We start from the raw sequence: 21,629 nt of genomic DNA, 5'->3' as shown, positions 1-21,629 counted from the left end.
CTTTTCTTGAAAAAAGTGTTCATTACTGACAGTCCTTGAAATTCTGTAAATTCCACAAGTCTTTCACCTCTTTCATTTCTTTCACCAATTCCAAAATTTCCTATAGTTCCCCTTTCTGCGCTGTTTTGTCTTTTTCCAACCTTAGCATTGAAGTCCCCCATAATAATAGTGTAGTGGGTTTTCTGCTCATCTAGAAGACTTTCAATTTCAGTGTACATTTCTTCAACCTCTTCATCATCATGGCTCGATGTTGGTGCATAAATCATTATAATCTTTAGCTTGTACCTCTTAGAAATCTTGAGTATTAGTCTTGACACCCTTGGTGATGTACTTTTGAATTCCAAAATGTTGTTTTTAAAATCTTTATGGACCAGAAACCCAACTCCACCTTCACTCCTTTCACTGTTTCCATTGGTGTATAGCAGATTTCCACTTGATAAACTTATAAGTGATTCATTTCTTCTTCTTGTTTCAGCCAAACCGGTGATATTCCAATTCACATTTTCTAATTCCTTTTCCAGCTCTAATATCCTGTCTTCATTGATGAGTGATCTTACGTTATAACAGGCCAAGTTCAGTTTCTGTGCATGGCAGCCTGGTCGTACCCAGAGATTCTTAGCACCCTCTGCTTCCTCTCTGATCCTCTCGCTGCTGAGAGAGGGAGAGTGAGTTATTGACATGAATGATTCAAAACTTACAGAATAAGGTTATTATAACTAACTATGGTAAGTGAAAGCACGGGCAGTATTCATATATGTGTAAATTCAATCCTGTAGATTTTTCAAAATCTTGCAGTTTCTGGGGGGGGGAATTATATATTAAAAAAAAAAAAAAAAAAAAAAACTTACATTAGAGTAAGGATCATATTTTATTTTTAGATCTCGTTTATGAGATCTAAAAATAAAATTTCTACCTATAAGCTAACTGGATTAGGCTACTATTTAGAAAAGGTCTATTTTCCCAAAAGTGTCAGAAGTTAACCAGCCATTATCTAACCAGACAGCCAAAATCTAATAGCTAATTTACTCTGAAAATCAAATTTTTACTTGTTCCTTCCCTTCTTGGAGCTTGTGCATCTGAAATCTATGGGGTTTATTTTTTTCAAACCTCTTCTGCTCCCATTTTGAGATCTTGCAGCATCTTATATAATATTCTCATTTGACAGTAATAATGAAATGCAATTAAAAAATATGATACAATAATAGGGAATTCAACATCACATAATGATTACCTATAAAAAATGTATTTCACCAGTAGTTGTGAAAATGGCTAAGATATATACCACATATAAAAAGGGAGTGCCTCCATTGCATTGCATTACAGATAATGCAATGGGCAAATGAAGAGATCTGTGAGAATAGAATGCTTGTAAGTGCCTGGAAGGCACTTGCCAGAATTTCTGCAATGGCTGAAATACTGAATATTTTGGGAATTGTGGGTATGCAAAGGTATATGAAGCCTAAATAACTGAATAGTCAAGTGCAAGGGTACAAAAGTGTAGCTCTGAGTGACCTTGGTATAAGCTGCATGACTGCTAAATATATAGTGTAAGGTCCTTGTATTCTCCATCTTGTAAACTCCTCTGATGTTATATGATTTTTCTGTAATATAAACAGAGAAAAATAAAATAAATTATGCATGAATTGTTCTGCAAGTTGAAAACAATAATTGACACTTCGGAAGAGTGGAGAACTTCCAGGATCAGTAATAAAAAGTTTTCAAATAAAAAGTAGTTTTTATATTTATAAAAGGTGTATGGCAGTAAGATGTAGCTACGAATTTATATGGCAGTAAGATGTAGCTACGAATTTATATGGCGTAAGATGTAGCTACGAATGTACCTATGTCAAACATGGGACCCTTTTTGCCTTTCGCTCATATTCAGCTTTGGGTGCATCCATTTTCACCATCCAACAATAATTGGCTAACACGGCAGCACTCCATTTGCTTTTGTATCTTTGTTCCATCACTGCGATCTCTTGATGGAAATGCTCACCATGTTCATTGCTCATGGCACCACAGTTTGGGAGGAAGAAATCACTGACATATTTCACCCCAGTTTTTTGTAAGAAATAATAACTTCTAAAAGCTTCCAGTGTTAAAACATTTCCTAAAAAACCAGTCAAAACATTTCGAAAGGCTTTCCACTTGATTTGTCGCTGTTACTGAGGGCACATTTGAACTGTTCATCTTTGAAAAGTTGCTTTATTTGTATACCAATGGAAACGCCTGCCTTAATCTTCTCTGTACTAAGTCTTGTGAATTTCTCTTGCAAGTATGTGAATGCAGGACCGTTCACTTCCAAGAATTCGCAAAATTTTTCACGAGCTCCAGTTTGATGTGGAGTGGTGGAAGCAAAACTTTATTTGGATCTACCAGATGTTCAAATGCTAAGTTCTTCATTCCAGGTGTTTAATGATTTTCATGGAGGCCAACTCCTCTTCTTGCAGTGCATATCCTTGGCATGATCCCACTTGCAGAGAAAGAAACAATACTTAGTGTAACCCTTTTGTCGCCCTAATAAAATGGCAATTACCTTTAAATCACCACATATCTGGCACTCATACTTCTGATAGTATACACCTAAGAGGATGTTCTCCATATTTGCATTTTGTGGATGGCATATGCAAGAGCACACAGCCTTAAGGCTAACCTTAGAAGCATCTATAAATAGTCAGCATTCTTAGGAATGTGCCTCATGTTCATTGCTGCCATTAAACTATCAACATCCTTACAAACAGTGAGTTTCATAGAATTTATCAAAGTCTTTATTTCGAGTACAAAATGTTGTCACTTTCACAGAATGATCTAGAAGAGTCCATTGTTGTAGCCTCTAGGCCAACAGCTCTGCCTTATTCTTCAGCAGTTCAAGATCCTTCATGAGGTCATTTAGCTCCCTTTCTGTGATCTTATATGGTTCAGAACAATAAAGGTTTTGACAAAATGGTGATCCCTTGATGTAAACGCTGCTTCCCAATTGCTCTGGAAAGCTGCTTGTGCAGGATCCAGGAAAGTATCGTCATTGCCTGCCTCCTTAATAACTTCCCTTCCCAGAACGTAGCGGTGCTTCCAAAGGAACTGGTCGTTGCTTGATAACCTAATAAGACTGGAAATGTCTATTCAAGATGCTCTTTTCAAACTTCTTTCTTCTTCTTCTTTTAAGAAGTCATGGGCAATTTTTTATTAAAAATTTTTTGTCAAACCACTCATTCCAAGCTCATGTGGTGTCTATTCTTTCTCTCTTTCATCAGCCTTTTTGCCAAGTAGAGGGTGTTCCCCAAGGATCAGTTTTAAGTGTTGCACTTTTTTGCTATCAAAGCTAAGTTTTACTAACAACTTCCTCCAACTGTGAAAAGTGCCTCTTTGTCGATGACTTTAATATTTTCTTTCATTCATGTAATATGGGGAATTATTGAAAGGCAATTGCAGCAAGTCATTATCTACCTTATATCCTGAGCAGTGGCTAATGGTTTCAGGTTCTTGTCTTAGAAGACTATTTGTATACACTTTTTGTGCAAATGGAACCTTCATACTGAACCAGAACTAAAGCTCAAACAAAATATCATTTGAGTAGCACCCAAGACAAAATTCTTGAGGGTTGCATTTGATAATTAGTGAAATTCCTACATCGTATCTGTCAATTACCGATAAAGTGCTTGAGGGATCTGACCTTTCCCACATGTCATTTCATCTAATAATTGGGGAGCAGATTGTCTCTGTCAACAATATTTTGCATGCAAATAACTATGAAGAGACACAATTTGGCCTCAGTAGTCCTTTTTGAGTTTAATGACAACTCAGTATTGAGTTGTCATTAAACTCAATACCAGCAATGACAACAATACCAACAACAATTGCCTCTGTCATGCAGTTTTCTGATGTAAATTGGATTATGGGTTCGAAGTATACATTGCTAAAAATAGCATACTTTGATGGCTAGGCCCACTCTGCCATCAGGCTATCTGCATTGCTACTAGAACATTTAGAACATCTTCTCTTTGGAGTTTATATTTTGAAGCCACGTTGCTTCTGTTGCTTTGACAAAAGTAATTGTCACTAAAATATACTTTTAAACTAAAATACCTGCCAGACTTCTCTATGTGGACATTTGTGTTCAAGCTATAATGGAAAAATTTCTATAATATCAATGCGGACCAATTGCTCCTTTTGGTATTTGGTTCAGATCTCAAAGGGCTGCTTGGAGAGCTCAACATCGTGGTAGACAAATGTTGCTCAGTCACCAAGGCAACCCCTTCCACCCTGGCATGCAACATTTTCATTAATAACAGGGAAAAGGACAGCGCTTCAATGCCGACCGGGCTAGCCGGGTGGGTAAAGTGCCTGCCTGGCGACCCAAAGGTTGCAGGTTCGAATCCCGCCTCGGGCTTGGATCAGAGTAGTGCAAAAACCTTGGGAAGTGCATTATGGCCACAGATGCCGATGCGCCAACAACTAACAAAAAAAAAAAAAAAGCGCTTCAACTTCTGTCTACCTTCAACTGTATGCTACCAATTTAGCTGCTTATTCAGATTTTGTGTCTTTCTTCACTGTTAAGTTAAAGCATCATCTGTGGAATCTGCTGCAAATTCCCAGATATGTATCTGAAAAGATTCTCACAAGTTATTACATACACAGAAGAGTTCTAGGTTACAGAGATAACGTTAGACCATGTTAAAACTAATAATTATCATAGGTGTTCATATACACAGATTGTTTAACCCAGTCACTGTGACTTGACATGTACATGTTGAAGAGGTTTTTAATCCAGTCTAGATTTTGAACAGGCTAAAAATCGAAAACTTGCTTCTTGTCCCAGTGGTAGTCAAGCATTTTGGACTCTTTCCAAAGCTATTAACTGCAATGTTTTCTCATCTCTACTCCCACCATCTGTTAAAACCCGATGGTTTTATTGTCACCTCAGCTAAAAATAAAGCTGACTTGCTAGCATCCTGCTATTCTTCTGACTGTTGTATTGATGATCTTGGTATAACGTCTACCATTTCCAGTACACTCCTGTGGTCTTCTGTCAAAAGGATGTCAGAAGAATTTTGAACAGCGTTGTTGCCAAGAAAGTGCCAAGTCCTGATGGCATTTCTCCACTTGTTCTCAAAACTAGTGCTCCTGAGCCTACTCCTGTTCCATGTTACCTTTTTACACTTTCTTATTCGACTGGTGTTTTTCCCTTCTGCTTGGCAATTTCTTACATCCTGCCAATTCCTAAAAAGGGTGATAAGTCCCTCCCATCCAATTATCATTCCACTACACTTACTTCTACTCTTTCTAAAGTAATGGAGAAATACATTAACTGCCAACTCCTAAACTATCTGGAAACTTTCCATCTGATTAATGATCGCCAGTATGGATTCAGTCAGTGTTGATGCACTGGTGAAATAGTGGCTTATGTTAAACATCTATGGACAAGTTTGGTGAAACTCAAGCAGTTGCTCTTGACATTTCAAAAGCTTTTGGTCATGTTTGATGATATAAAGATCATCTAAATAAGCGTCTATCTTTGTCAACTGTTTTTTGTAATTGGGTGTCCAGTTTTCTCTCTGACCACTCACTGCAGGTGATGGTAGATTGTTCTCTGTCTTCTAGCTTCTCCACTAATGCTGGTGTTTCCCAGGGTTCAGTTCCTTTCTCCCACTCTTTTCCCTTGTATGTTAACGAAATTCTTTCATTGACAGGAAATCCTATCCATAGTTTTGCTGATGATAGCATTCTTGCTTTCTTAAACTGGTCAGGATCCTTTTACTGTCCAAATCAAACTCACAAAACCAACTTTTCCTCTTTCTCATTTATTGCTTCAAGTTTCGTTTTCTGGAACAACCTCCCTTCATATATATTTCCTTAAAATATAATGTATAGAAATTCACGTCTAATGTCAACAAATACTTTCTTTAATCTTCTCAACCTTCAGCCCATGCTTGGTACTAAGTACTCTAAGGTTCTAATACCTTTTTTGTTTTGGGGTTTTCATAAAAAGGATAAATTAGGTAAGAAAAGGAGGGTTACCTCTTATGATATCTTGTAGAACACTTCGGTGCTGATACTCTATTGTTGAAACAGCTACACAAATAGTTTACATGTATTCCACATCCCCGTAGAAAAAAATCAATGAACCAATGCACCACAGAATCAGGAGCCCACAAACCCCAAGCTTGACCCCAAAATACATTGAATCATCAAACCTAATCTTTGAGCGAGAGAATACAACCCTTCCGTGTTTTAAAAAATTAATTGTTTTGAAACCAAATAAATAATGAATCCATACAAACATTAAAACATAAAAACATTAACAGTTCTCTGAAACATTAAGAAACTATGGAATTTTGTTACTTCCCTGAAGCGGATGGGGCTTTTCAATCAGGGTCATGATCACAGGAAAGTGAAACCACGGGTATTGCGAGGGAATTTTATACGATGGGGATTAGTTGCAATCTTGGTGCATGCATGTGAAGGACCATAAATCTGAGATAGAGCAGGAGTGACATACATTGACTGAATTTTGATGTAATTTAATTTCAAGCATTTCCGAGATTAATAGTTTGGTGTAATCATGTCGGATGCTGAGAATTTTTGCTTCATTGAAAAGAAATGTGTGGCTTTCACTGATTGCATGGAATGCAGGTTCCGAAGCCAAGGAGTGGGATGAAAGGATGGAAGTTGAATGTTGCTTCATTCTCATATTGAGTATATGAGTAGATCCCTAGTATGAGGAGTTGCAATCCTTGCAAGATACATTGTAGACTAAATCATTTAATTGGAATGTGGAAGAGGATTGAACTTCGTGGTTTTTAAAGGCCACATGTAGTTTCGTTGTGGGTTTGGCTATGATTTTGAATCGTGTGTCTTTGAAAATACTATTTAGCTGTTAGATCCACTGTTCAATATACAATAAAGCAATAAAATATTTTTTTATGTTATTATTGTTGATAACTGGGGTGGTATCATATAATCTGTTTTGTACTTCTAACCTTATTTCATTTACAATAGGTGGGGGGATAACCTCTATTTTGAATTCTGTTTCTTAGTGTTTATATTCCTGTGCTTAGGGCTGATTCAGATGTTGAGTATTTGTAGGCATTGAGAAATTGATTTAGGATAATGGATCTTTTATAGGTAGTAGCTATTGTAATGAAGGAGCATTGCAGTGTTGGTGGCCTTTCTGTATATGCTAAATTGAATTTTGTTCATAACACGTGCGAGAGTGAAATTTAAAATTTGTAACGATTTTATTTCAGTATTTTCAGATTATAGTGAAAAGTTTATTCTTGCATGGAAATTATTCATGTTCTATAGAATGTCCTGTATGGGCCCGCATCAGTGATGCAGAGTTTATCGTCTAGGTATCTACCATAGTAGGTGACCCGCGGAAGAAAGGGTGTTATGTGTATTATTTCAATAGTGTAAGGTATTTCTGCTATGAAACCACTTAGATTTAACCCCATGGGTAGACCATAAAACTGTTTGAAAACTTTATCTTGGAATGTAATATAATTGGCTTCCATTAAAAGTATTATCAGATCAAAAAAAGCTGCAATCGGGAGTTTATATGGTTACAAAATCATTACATTTTTTAAATTTCATTCTTGCACGGGTTATGAACAAAATTCAATTTAGTATATACAGAGAGGCCCACCAACACTGGAATGCTCCTTCATTAATTATTTAACAAGTGCAGATCACTGTTGAAAAAAAAGCCATCAATTAGGGGTGAGTATACAATGAGAGCCTTGTCGATCAGTTTGGCCCTGGAGAGATTGTGCAAGGCTCGAGGGGTAGAATTTTTCTCAGCCTGGTGTGTGCTTGTTAACAGGAGAGACTGCACTTAAATAGAAAGGGTGCGAGAATATTTGCTGATGCTATCGAGGCAGTGTTAGGTGGGTCGAAAAACTGCTAGCTTGGGGGGATACAAGGACTAATAGATTAACAGTAGCCACTGGCAGAGGAGAAAATGATTCTTGCACTGCTTCTATTGGAATGAGTAGCAGCCTGGAAAACAAGATGCAGGGGATTTCAGAGACTGCTGGGAGTCATTGCAGTACAAATAAACACATGGGTTGTGTTAGGGTAGCTAAGAATAGGAACAAGTGCATGTATACTTGCGTGTACACCAATGCTAGGAGTTTGGTAAATAAATTTCGGTGTTGGTCAAAACATCGAAGGCAGATATTGTTGGATATCAGAGACATGGTGTCACACAGATATAAGGAATGCAGAACTGGAATTTGGGGAGAACAATGTGTACAGGAAGGATAGATAGGAAGGGAGGAGGGGTTATGCTATTAGTTAAGAAACGCATAAAATCCAAGGAAGTGAAGCCAGTCAACATCACTGGACAGTGCAGTGTCGAGTCAGTTTGGTGTGACATAAGCATCGGGAGATCAAAATTGAGGGTAGGAGTGTGCTATAGGCCTAATGACTCTGATGAGTATAATAAAAAACTGTACAGGGAAATAGGGTGGGCCAGTAAATCAGAGAGTCTTATAATGGGGGATTTTAATTTCCCAGATATTGACTGGAATTTGTGGGTTGGTCACTCACACACTAGCAAGGCTTTTGTGGATTTATTGGATGATTGTTTTCTACATCAGCATGTTCGGGAGGCAACTAGAGGGAGTAATACTCTTGATCTGATTATCAGTAGCGATTCTTCATTTATGCATTAAGAATCTGTAGATAAAAGAACCACTAGATGGCTGTGATCACAGTATGCTCAAGTGGGATTTACTCAAAGAGGTAACTATCATCAGGGATAAAGGAAAGGGTTTTTGCTTTCATAAAGGTGACTACGGAGGTCAGAGACAGTATTAAAATTCTATATGGTGGGACCAACTGATGATGCTACCAACAACAAATTCAAAATGGGAAATACTCAAAGAATTCATCTTGGAAGCTACTAGGCTTTATATACCAACTAAGAAATATTGGTTTAGGCCAAAGTGGATGTCAGATGAACTAATGAGACATATGGCAGAGATGAAAAATGCATGGGATACATATAAATTAATGAGTAACGTGGAAGCCTATGATAGATATAAGCTGGTCTAAAACCAAGTCACAAAGGAGATTAGGCAGGCAAAGGCAGGTTATGAGAAACCTTGGCAAAGGATGCAAAGAAAAACAGCGAAGAGTTCTTTACCTATGTAAATTCTAGAAGGAAAGAGATGAATCAGATTGGTCCACTGGATGTTGATTGTTCAACTGTTGATGATCCTGCTCATGTGACTAACAAACTAAATGAGTATTTTGCATCTACATTCACACATGAGGAGTTATTCGGGGAGGGGAAAGCCAGAGGTAAATTAAACTCTGGCAGTGAGCTAGAAGATTTTGTAATAACTTAGAGGAAAGTGGAGGAGAAATTGTTGAAGATAAACATAAAAAAGGCACCCGGGGTGGACTGGATCTATCCAGTTATATTAAAGAGGGCAGCAAAGGAAGTAAGCAAACCTTTAGCCATAATTATGAGAGCTTCTTTAGACTCAGGGGGAGGTAACCATGGACTGGAGATGTGCAGATGTGACCCCAATTTCGCCGACCGGGCTAGAAGACCCCAATTCACAAAGGAGGATCAAAGGGTGACACAAGTAATAGATTTGTTAGTTTAACTTCTGTTCCAGGGAAATTAATAGAGGCACTGGTTAAAGAAGCGCTGCAGGATCATCTACACAAGACTTCAGTTATAGCTTGGACACAGCATGGTTTTGTTAAGGGGAGGTCTTGTCTGACCAATTTGATTAGATACTATGATGTGGTCACAAAGGAACTGGATGCAGGGAATAACTTTGATATCATATATTTGGATATTAGAAAGGCTTTTGATACTGTTGCACATGGAAGACTGCTGCACAGATTGGAGCAGTTTGGCATTGGAAACAAATTGCTGCTATGGATGGTTGAGTGGAAGAAGACAGAGAGTGGTAATCAATGGACACTGCTCATTGTGGACTAATGTTATTAGTGGAGTCCCTCAGGGTTCAGTGTTGGGTTCATTGTTGTTTTCTTTATTTATAAATGATATTTAAGATGGTATAACAGGCTTAATTTCTAAGTTTGCAGATGATACGAAAGTTGGCAGGGTTATTAATGACACTAATGACAGTACTCTGCTGCAACAGAAACTAGAAAAATTGAGCAGATGGGCTGAGTGGTGGCAAATGAAGTTAACATTGACAAATGTAAAGTACTACATATGGCAAGCAGTAACCCCAGAGTAATGTATCAACTCTGTGGTACCACACTGATAGTAGTAGAGAATGAAAAGGACCTAGGGGTAATTATGCAGGCAGATATGAAGTTTTTTGAGCAGTGCAGATGGTCTGCAAGAGTAGCTCATGGTGTCTTGTCAATGATATACAGGAATTTTTCTAGCAGGGATAAGGAAGTGATTATCCCCTTGTACAAGGCAATGGTCAGACCACACCTCGAGTACTGTATACAGCTCTGGAGGCCTAATTTAAAAAAGATGTAGAGCTGGTGGAACGAATACAGAGAAGGGCAACAAGATTAGTGAATGGAACAAAGGGTTGCTCTTACGAAGAAAGGCTTAAGTTTTCCAAATTACAGTGTCTGGAGACTAGGCACCTGCGAGGTGATCTGATTGAGGTGTATTAAGCCTTGAATGGTTTGAGTATGCTCAATGCTGATGGGATTCTACCTCTTGCTCAGAATAATCACATGAGAGGGCATAAATTCAAATTGAGGAAAGAAGGTTGTAGGATAGGTGTGCAGAAGTTTGCCTTTAGCCAGCGGGTGGTTGAGTGCTGGAACAAACTTCCATCTGTTGTTGTAGAAGTTGATAGCTTAAATAGATTCAAGGCAGAACTTGACAAACATTTGGAGCGAGTAGATGAGTGAAATAAGGGGGAAGGGGGGGTTTGGCTGATGCTATATAAGCTTGCTTTCTTGCATCATGTGCCTTTTCTAATGCTAATGCTATTCTTTTAATGTTCATATGCATTCATATTATATTTCTTTTTGTGCATGAATATCATTTCTAGTGTTTCATTTGATATGTTGGTAGATCCTCTTTTTTGTGCAAGAGCCTGTGCTACATATTTAAGAATTTCACTTGAAATCATTGATCATCTTTGCAGAAATAAATTCTAATACTTTGGAATTTATGCAGAATATTTTGCTGAAGTTAACTTATTTCTTACAATACTCTTTGAAGTCTCTTTATTTCAAATATTTGCAGAACTTAATTCTCAATAGTTCTCTATGAAATTTAGTTATTTCCTTATTATCAGACATCATATTGTGAAATTATCAAGCAGCATATTAGTGACAAACTTTTGTTAATGTAAACTGTCTTAAGAGGTTGATTTTTAAGTGTGTGGCAAAATATTTGCCACACATTTTAAACATGTTTTAAATGGTTGACCATGTAAATTCAACCCTTTAATTTGACCATATAGGTGGGATTTGGGTTAATAATAAGAGCATAAATACCTGAAACTAGTAAATTATTCAATTCAGTATCTTCATTGGTGAAGCACTACCTACACTTCTGTAATGACAATAAATCCATACTATGTGAAAATGGCAATAAGTTGTTGCTTTTAAATAATTACAGGAAACCCTTAATTAGTGCGGTTAATGAATCCTTGAAATATACCGCACATATTAAAACCGCACTAATCAAACTTAAGAAACAATGGGAATAATTATAATGAATCCTTGAAAATTATGAAATTGTAAAAACATATTTTTTCTTACTCAATACGTACCTATAATGCACTGCATAATTCTTAAATTATTAAGGAATACATTTTAAAAAAAGATAGTATGATTTAAATTTTATTTTTTGCAAAAAAACTTATCTAACGTCAATTGAACAGTGGTAGCTTTCTTCTTTTCCTCCATGATTTTGCAATAACAATCAATTTGCTTATCTAACCCTCGACGAACATTCATGCTTCTCTCTGCATCTGGATCAATCTCTAGTATGAGTTCTTTTGCTGCCAACCGGGCTAGCCAGGTGGGTAAAGTGCCTGCCTGGAAACCCAAAGGTCGCGGGTTCGAATCCCGCCTTGGGCTTAGATCAAAGTACTGCAAAAACCTTGGGAGGTGCGCTATGGCCACAGAAGCCGATGCGCCAACAACTACCAAAAAAAAGTTCTTTTGCTTTTTAAAGTGTATTAAATAGTTCAAGGTTTTTGAATGATATTTCTTTGGGAGCAAATTGCTTTTCTTCTGCTTCATTTTCGTCTTCTTCCTCGTATGCATGTTGATGCTCAATTTCAAGAAGATCGTCGTTACTTAAGTCTTTTGAATGCAATTCCAATAATTCTCTAACGTTTTCTGAATCTACTTCCTCAAAGCCGAGGTCTTTTCCAATTGTAGTAATTTCATCAATAACTTTGTTGACAGGATTAATGAAACCGCAAAAATCATTTGGGCATTCAGGCAAAAGATTCTGCCAGACTGCTCTCATGCAGCTGTTCGTCATTTCTTCCCACGATTTGTGTACGTTCTCAACTGCTTCTTTAATATCGTAATATTAAAGAAGTTTAGCATTAGCATTAGTAGAGGCATATGATGCAAGAAAGCAAGCTTATTCAGCATCAGCCAAAAAAAAAAAAAAAAAAAAAAAAAAACACACACACCACTCCCATTTCACCCCTCCGTTCGTTCGAAATACCTGTCCAGTTGAACTTTAAATTTGTTTAGGCTATCAACTTCAACAACAAGTGATGGAAGTCGGTTCCACCAACCAACCACCCGCTGGCCAAAGGCAAATTTACGCACATCTATCCGACATCCGTCCTTCCTCAATTTGAATTTATGCCCTCTGAGGTGATTATTCTGAGCAAGATGAAGAATCCCATTGGCATTGAGCATGCTCAAACCATTCAAAGCCTTATACACCTCTATCAGATCACCTTGCCAGTGCCTAGTCTCCAGACTCTGTAATTTGCAAAACTTAAGCCTTTCTTCGTAAGAGCAACCCTTTGTTCCATTCACTAATCTTGTTGCCCTTCTCTGTACCCGTTCCAGCAGCTCTACATCCTTCTTGAAATGAGGCCTCCAGACCTGTATACAGTACTCAAGATATGGCCTAATCATTGCCTTATACAAGGGAATAATCACCTCCTTATCCCTGCTAGAAAAATTCCTGTATATCATTGACAAGACACCATGAGCTACTCTTGCAGCTCATCTGCACTGCTCAGAGAACTTCATATCTGCCTGCACAATTACCCCCAGGTCCTTTTCATTCTCCACCACTGTCAGTGTAGTACCGCAGAGTTGATACGTTGCTCTGGGGTTACTGTTTCCCATATGTAGTACTTTACATTTGTCAATGTTAAACTTCATTTGCCACTTCTCAGCCCATCTGTTCAACCTTTCCAGATCCTGTTGCAGCAGCATAGGTGTCAGTAGTGTCCTTGACAACCCTGCCAACCTTTGTATCATCTGCAAACTTGGACATTAAACTTGATATCCCATCATCAATATCATTCATAAACACCGAAAACAACAACGGACCCAACACTGAACCCTGAGGAACTCCACTAATAACATTAGTCCACGTTGAGCAGTGTCCATTGATTACCACTCTCTGTCTTCTGCCACTCAACCATCCCCTTATCCATAGCAGCAATTTGCCTCCAATGCCACACTGCTCCAATTTGTGCAGCAGTCTTCCATGTGCAACAGTATCAAAAGCCTTTCTAAGATCCAAATATATAATATCAAAGTTATTCCCTGCATCCAGTTCTTTTGTGACTACATCATAGTATCCAATCAAATTGGTCAGGCAAGACCTGCCCTTAACAAAACCATGCTGCGTCTGAGCTATAACTGAATTCTTGTCTAGATGATCCTGCAGTGCTTCTTTAACCAGTGCCTCCATTAATTTACCTGGAACAGAAGTTAAACTAACAGGTCTATAATTACTTGTGTCAGCCTTTGATCCTCCTTTGTGAATTGGGGTTACATTTGCACATCTCCAGTCTATGGGTACCTCCCCTGAGTCCAAAGAAGCTCTCATAATTATGGCTAGGGGTTTGCTTACTTCCTTTGCTGCCTCCTTTAATATAACTGGATAGATCCCATCCACCCCAGGTGCCTTTTTTATGTTTATCCTCAACAATCTCTCCTCCACTTTCCTCTCAGTTATTACAAAATCATCCAGCTCACTGCCAATGTTTACTTTACCTACATCATTCTCCTTCCTGAATAACTCCTCATGCGTGAATGTAGATGCAAAATACTTGTTTAGATTGTTAGCCACCTGAGCAGGATCCTCAACTGTTGAACCATCAATATCCAGTGGACCAATCTGAGTCATCCCTTTCCTTCTTGAGTTTAAATATGTAAAGAACTCTTTTCTGTTTTTCTTTGCATCCTTTCCAAGGATTTTTCGTAGTCTGCCTTTGCCTGTCTAATCTCCTTTGTGACTTGGTTACAGACCAACTTATATCTATCATAGGCTTCCATGTCACCCATTAATTTGTATGTATCCCATGCATTTTTCTTCTCTGCCACATGTCTCATTAGTTCATCTGACAACCATTTAGGCCTAAACCTTGAACAATATTTCTTAGTTGGTATGTAAAGCCTGGTAGCCTCCAAGATTAGTTCCTTGAATGCTTCCCATTTTGAGTTTGCTGTTGGTAACATCATCAGTTGGTCCCACTGTATAGAATTTAAATACTGTCTCAGACCATCATAGTCGCCTTTACGAAAACAAAAACCTTCCCTTTACCTCTGATGGTAGTTACCTCCTTGAGTAAATCCCACTTCAACACACTGTGATCACTGCCACCTAGTGGTTCATTTATCTGCAGATTCTTAATGCATGAAGAATCACTACTGATAATCAGATCAAGAGTATTGCTCCCTCTTGTTGCCTCACGAACATGCTGATGTAGAAAACAATCATCCAATAAATCCCCAAAAGCCTTGCTAGTGTGCGAGTGACCAACCCACAAATTCCAGTCAATATCTGGGAAATTAAAATCCCCCATTATAAGACTCTCTGATTTACTGGCCCACTCTATTTCCCTGTACAATATCTTATTATACTCATCAGAGTCATTAGGCCTATAGCACACTCCTACTCTCAATTTTGATTTCCCTATGCTTATGTCACACCAAACTGACTCGACACTGCCCTGTCCATCGATGTCGACTGGCTTCACTTCCTTGGACTTTATGTGTTTCTTAATTAATAGCATAACCCCTCCTCCCCTCCTGTCCTGTCTATACACATTGTATTCCCCAAATTCCAGTTCCGCATTACTTATATCTGTGTGACACCACGTCTCTGATATCCCAACAATATCTGCCTTTGATGTTTTGAGCAATACCTCAAATTCATCAAATTTATTTACCAAACTCCTAGCATTGGTGTACACGCAGGTATACATGCACCTGTTTCTATTCTTAGCTACCCTAACACAACCCATGTGTTTACTTGTACCGCAATGACTCCCAGCAGTCTCTGAAATATCCTGCATCTTGTTTTTCAGGCTTCTGCTCATTTCAATAGAAGCAGTGCAAGAATCACTTCCACCTCTGCCAGTGGCTACTGTTAATCTATTAGTCCTTGTATCCCCCCAACTAGCAGTTTTCCGACCCACCTAACACTGCCTCGACAGCATCAGCAAAAATTCTTGCACCCTTTCTATTTAAGTGTATCCCATCCCTGTAGAAGCAATCTCTCCTGTTAACAAGTACAGTCCAGGCTGAAAAAAATTCTACCCGTTGAGCCTTGCACAATCCCTCCAGGGCCGAATTGATCGACAAGGCTCTCATCATATACTCCCTCCTATCGTGTCTGGGCAGAATTGCAGACACTTTCAAATTCAACCCTAATTCACGGCTTTTTTTCAACAGTGACCTGTACTTGCTAAGTTATTCCGGCGGTCTCCTACTCTTAATATCATTAGTGCCAACGTGGACAACTATATCACCTTTTGTGCCCTTAAAAGATGATATCCGCTCTACAACGTCGTCAACCTTTGCCCCTGGCAGACATACCCTGGTCCTATTCCACCTATCCTTTTTACAAAGCATGTTCCCCGTTTCCCTGACAATAGAGTTACCAACAACTACTAGTTCCTGTGGGACCAGCGCATTCTGCCTAGGGGGCTGCCTCTGTGTTGCCTGATGACCAAGTGCAAGCTCTGGCGTTGATGTGGGCAGCTGAGAGCTTGATGGGCCCCTCAATTTAATATTTAATTTAATAATTATTAAATTTAATTTAATTTAATAATTATTTAATTTAATAATTATTTAATATTAATAATTATTTAATATTAATAATAAAAGAATAAAAGAATATGAGTTACCAGAGCAAATTTCAATTTCAGAGTGGTATGGGGTGCTGCTGTCGAGCGTTTTGGAGTCGATTCCCATTCATTTAAGTTAGAAGACCCTGGTGAGTGCTTGTCACGTATTTGCCGCTTCAGGTCCCGTTGTGAGTTGCCAAGCACCGCAAGAAAAAAACAGCGCACTAATCAAATTTGATAACGCATATATTAAGGGGATAGTATCAAAAAAATGTTGCGCACTAATTAAAACCGCATTGTTCAAAACCACATTAATCAAGGGTTTCCTGTATATATTTCCACATGCTCACATATTGGAATCTAGCTTACGGTTTAAAAAATAATAATGAGCTATTGTGTTAATTCTTGTTTCACTTTCCGAAACAGTTGAACCAACCACTGCTATATGAATGACACATAAGGCTCACTCTCACTTCTGGTGGGAAAGTGTGCATCATGCAATATTTTGTTGAATTGGCAACAACAGTTTTCAATAAAATAGCTCCAGTTCTCTGCACTTCGGTTGCACTTGTTGTGCAGAAAAAATTTGAAAAAGAGGCATCGTGTGGATGCCTCTTTTTCAAAATTTAGAGGAATTTTCAAAACCTTTAGAGGACCCGTAAGTTCTGTGGTAGAGATCCAGAAAAGATGAGGGAGTGTTGTATCAAATTCTTATAGGTGACTATTTGAATAAAAGATTTATTTATTTCCAGATTGCTTTATACTTTCTGTAGTATTTCAAATACTCACCATGATCACTGTTATATTAAAACTTTTCTGAATAAATAAGATTTCTGTAAATGTTTATACAATTTTATATTATTTTTTTCTATAGGCATTAATACTCTGATTAACATAATGTCCCGATTTGGATGCAGGGAAGCAACAACTTCAAATATACATCATAACGAACGGCTGGAGTTCTTAGGAGATGCTGTTGTTGAATTTTTATCCAGTATCCATCTATTTTTTATGTTTCCTGATTTAGAGGAGGGAGGGCTTGCTACTTATAGGGCAGCAATTGTTCAAAATCAGCATCTCGCAGTTTTAGCTAAGGTAAGCTTTTGGAATTTTTGACAGTAATTTTGGAATCCATTTTTTAAAGGTATTAAATGGATTAATTTCTGATGGTTGGCTAGTTAAACATTACTTATTTACTGTGTTTTTAAAGTTTCCATCATACAGTTGCAGATATCTAATGTAATACCTATGGAAACAACATTTAATTAGTTTGGAATATTAATTGTAAGCTTAACAACAGATGGGTGTGCAATTCACTTTTGCATTCATTTTATGGGTAAGCCATAGCATTAACCCTACGAGAGAGAGAGAGAGAGAGAGAGAGAGAGAGAGAGAGAGAGAGAGAGAGAGAGAGAGAGAGAGAGAGAGAGAGAGAGAGAGAGAGAGAGATGCTGATACTTTATTATGTGAAAGATATTTCAACCTCAATTCTTTGCAGAAGTTAAACAGAAATATACACAGTTTTTCAAGACATAAGTCACCATATAAGTTCACCATATGGAAATTGGTTAAAGAATTTTAAAAAATTGTGTAACTGACAAACTGTATAGCTTGCAGATAAATGAATTTTCTGTTTGAAATTTCTGTGTTTCATATTGTATGATTGCTATGGGACTCTGGTCATCAAGATCACCAGACTTTACCTCTCCTGAGTTTTTTTTTTTTTTTTTTTTTGTTGTTGTTGTATATTTGTTTAAGGCTATCTTAGAGTATTTCTGAACAATCCAGACTCATTTGAAGAACATCATCACCAAGTCAAATGCTGACATTTCCTGGGACATGCTTCATGTGTTATTGTGTTCCAACTCAGAATTATAGCACTTCCAATAGCAGTTATCCCCCTGCTATAGCATGGTTCACTCAGTGCTTGTAACTATAGCACTCAGTATATTTTGATACCTTCTCCCATAGTTGCACTTTGTTTCCCTGGAATATAATAATGCTATTCACTCCAACGTCTTGGAAGAAATTACTCATTAAGAGGTGTTTTTGTGCCTGAAATGCCCTGTCCAAAAAAAAATATTTTCCATAATGCTCTTCATTTTAATTTTCCAATCTACTGCAATTCACAATATTTGCTTGCAACGGCATGTTCTTTGATTTAAATCAGCTTTTACTGTTGCTATAATTAATGGAAAAATGGCTAAATTGCTGACCAAATCAGAAATACTGCAATGGATATCCAATTTATGATGAGAAATTTTAAAAGCTATTTGTTTATTGTGCCAAAACTTATTTTTTGTGTCCATTGGCAATTTGCATCTTTGTGTTTTCTGTAGCTGTTTGTACTGACACAAATTTCCTGTGTTCATGGCTGTAAAATGTTATAGCTATTCATTGCTGCAGGTGGAAAATATCAATGTTGTCACTGCACCATTTCTTGTGTATTTCTATAATATACACTTTATATATCATCCTGCCTGGCAGTGTTATTGAAAGGGGAGTGCCTGCTGAACACTTGTAATTAGCTGAAGTTTATTGAAGTTGTTGTTTATAAAACTTCTGTTCAGCAACCATTGTTTCCTGACAGTTAGTTGCTTTGAGCTGCACACCGCATAATAGGCACCATTCAGCAATGTTTTCAGTTTAGTTGGGTTATGTATTGTTTGTGCATTTCAGGTCCAAGTGATTGATTTTAGCTGTTTCAGCTTACAATTTAGGTAGTTTCAAGTACAGTCAGTCCTCGTATAACACATGTTTACACTACACGAATTCGATCATACACGATTTATAAATAGGGGAACGATATCTTATATAACACGAACCGAATTCGCTTATGCACGATTCGCCTTTGTGTTTACAAGAAATGACAGTTGAACGCGGAATCACCCCAAATGAATGCAACACAATAGGAATGAAGAGAAGATTCTAAAAATGTATTTATGTGTTTTATATCAGTGAAGGGGAAACACATTTCACCATAATAACGTAAAAACCAACACAATTCCAGCTATCGGTATATTCACAAATGCAATTAGATCGAGTTTACTACCAGTTCATAAGATTCCTCTAGCAGAAACACAACTGGAAATTGTTTTTATTGTTTTATGGTAGTAACCCCTAGAAATGTGCTTTAGTAAAATGTGAGGTGTTAATAGTGTATATCTGCCTTTACGGTGTTGTTTATTCAGTTGCTACACGCGCGCAGCTTTGTTTATGTGTATCAAGTGTGCCTCCTTGTTTTGTAATTGTGCTTTATTCCCTAAAAATGAGTAAAATACTTAAGGTGTGAAAAGGAAGCGTCCTGGTGAAGACACTGCAGATTGAGAGAGAAAAAGAAAAGCAATATCGATAAACAGAGGCGGACTGGGTCAAAAATTCTTACCCGGGAAAATTTTTGTGGCCTCATACTAGCATTTATGGCCAAAATCACACCGGCCTCCAGCCCACCGGGGTTTCCCCGGTAAGGCTTATGGCCAGTCCGCCTCTGTCGATAGAGAAAAAATATGAAATTGTGAAACGCTTTGAGTGAAATGAAAGACCATGTGATATTGCACGTGCTACAGACCTAAATGAGGCAACGCCGAGAATTAGAAAGAATGCAGAGAAAATAAAAACAACTTTCATAGCAGGAACAACTCAAAGTGTAGTTAAAATCCATTAGATTAAGACACAAAGAATTGGAAGAGATGGAACGGCTGTCATCTGTTTGGATAGAAAATCAAACAAAAAACAAGTTTGCTTATGATAGAAGCAAAAGCATTAGCAATATTTTATTACGTAATAGTCGTAATAAAATACTTACGTATTTTATTACGATTATTTATTGTGTTTGGTAATGTTTTGGTTACAATGTGTGTTCAATCTTGGGTGGCCGGCACCTAACCCTATTTTTCCCATAGGGCCTGTTGTTTATATTGCACGAGGGTTTCTAGGAACACAACTATTGTGCTATACAAGGACTGACTGTACTGTTCCTCCCACTCACTCTTTAAGAGCTCAATTGATCAGCTAGTGCTAATAACACAAAGAAGGTGAAAATCAGTTGGACAACATTTTGTTGGAAACTAACTTGAGCATTCTAATAATAATAACAATAATAAAAGAAAAACTGGTTAAGGTGAGCACTAGATTTAGTGTTTTGTGACTGTTGATTTATGTATTGCTCAGAACTACTAGAGAGGTTTTGAGTTATTTGAAAATCGACAGTATCACAAACTGCTCTTTGTAAATAAAGTAAATACAGTGTGCATATACATTTCTTCTGTAAAATTAAGGACCATATGTTCATTTTATTGAACATATGGTCTATTTCCGTTTTATCACATAAATTATGTATTTGAAGTTTTAAATGTTACTTCTACATTTAATATTATTGTATAGAGAAATGGTGCCATAAAATAAGCCAGATATGCTGGTTACCCCAACCAGTTAAAATTATCTACATTATGGATAAATATCCCCTGTTTAAAGCAGATTCATTTAGCCTCTATTTTTACAGCCCCAATTAAGGGGTGCTAAGTTGAGGATACCTGTATATATTATTTCCACAAGTGTTAATTGTAGATATATGCAGTTGTATGGGTTCTTTGAATTTATAAACAACCTATAGCTAGGACATCATATAGCAAGGAGTGTTCTTGCCTGTCATCACCTATGGAGCCAGCACATGGTTTACCTGTACATGGTTTACCGGCCATGGTCAGAAACTGGAACAAATTAGAGGCAATTCAGAGACCAATACATCTCACTATCACCAGAGCATTTTGCTCTGTGAGCACACCCGCACTGCAGATGCTGACTGCTGCTCTCCCACTTTTCTTGAAAATAGCCAAAAGAGGCTTATTCTACGGACTTAAGAAGGGCATATCCGCAGAAATTCTGGGGATAGCCCTTGACACAGCCAGTAACATCAAGGTTGAAAGGAAAAAGATAATCACAAAGTTTCACAAACTATGGAAAACAAGCTGGGAGCAGGAAATCAGAGGTCAGGTTATCAAAAGGTTTCTGCCACAGGTGGCAATGGTTAGCCCAAAGCCACCAAAGTGGTATGCGCCTGGGCTTTTAGCATTAGCATTAGTAGAGGCATATGATGCAAGAAAGAAAGCTTATATAGCATCAGCAAAAAAAAAAAAAAAAAAAAACACAAAACCCTTTGCATTTCTCCCATCCATTCACTCCAAATGTTTGTCTAGTTCTGCCTTCAACTTATTTAAGTTGTTGACCTCCACTACAACAGATGGAAGTTTGTTCCAACTATCAACACCTGTTAAAGGCAAATTTGTGCACATCTGTTCTACAATTGTCTTTGCTCAGATTGAATTTGTCACCCTCAGGTGAGAAATCTGAACAAGAGGAAGAATCCAATCAGCCTTATACATC

The 21,629-nt window shown here is 37.7% G+C and overlaps 1 protein-coding gene across 2 annotated transcripts in view; it reads left to right on the top strand.

Annotated features, from left to right (window-relative positions):
* drosha (ribonuclease 3 drosha) overlaps positions 1–21,629 on the top strand; it is a 357,699-nt gene that overhangs the window by 214,180 nt on the left and 121,890 nt on the right. For both annotated transcript variants that reach the window (XM_090389541.1, XM_090389540.1), the window contains exon 15: positions 17,122–17,342. In XM_090389541.1, coding sequence (XP_090245667.1) covers positions 17,122–17,342 — 221 coding nt within the window. The remainder of the gene's footprint in view (positions 1–17,121; positions 17,343–21,629) is intronic.

This window comes from Mastigoproctus giganteus, chromosome 2 (assembly GCF_048544385.1).
Source record: "Mastigoproctus giganteus isolate SK-2022 chromosome 2, ASM4854438v1, whole genome shotgun sequence".
NCBI lineage: Eukaryota > Metazoa > Arthropoda > Arachnida > Uropygi > Thelyphonidae > Mastigoproctus > Mastigoproctus giganteus.
This window is presented reverse-complemented; position numbering and strand designations above follow the sequence as displayed.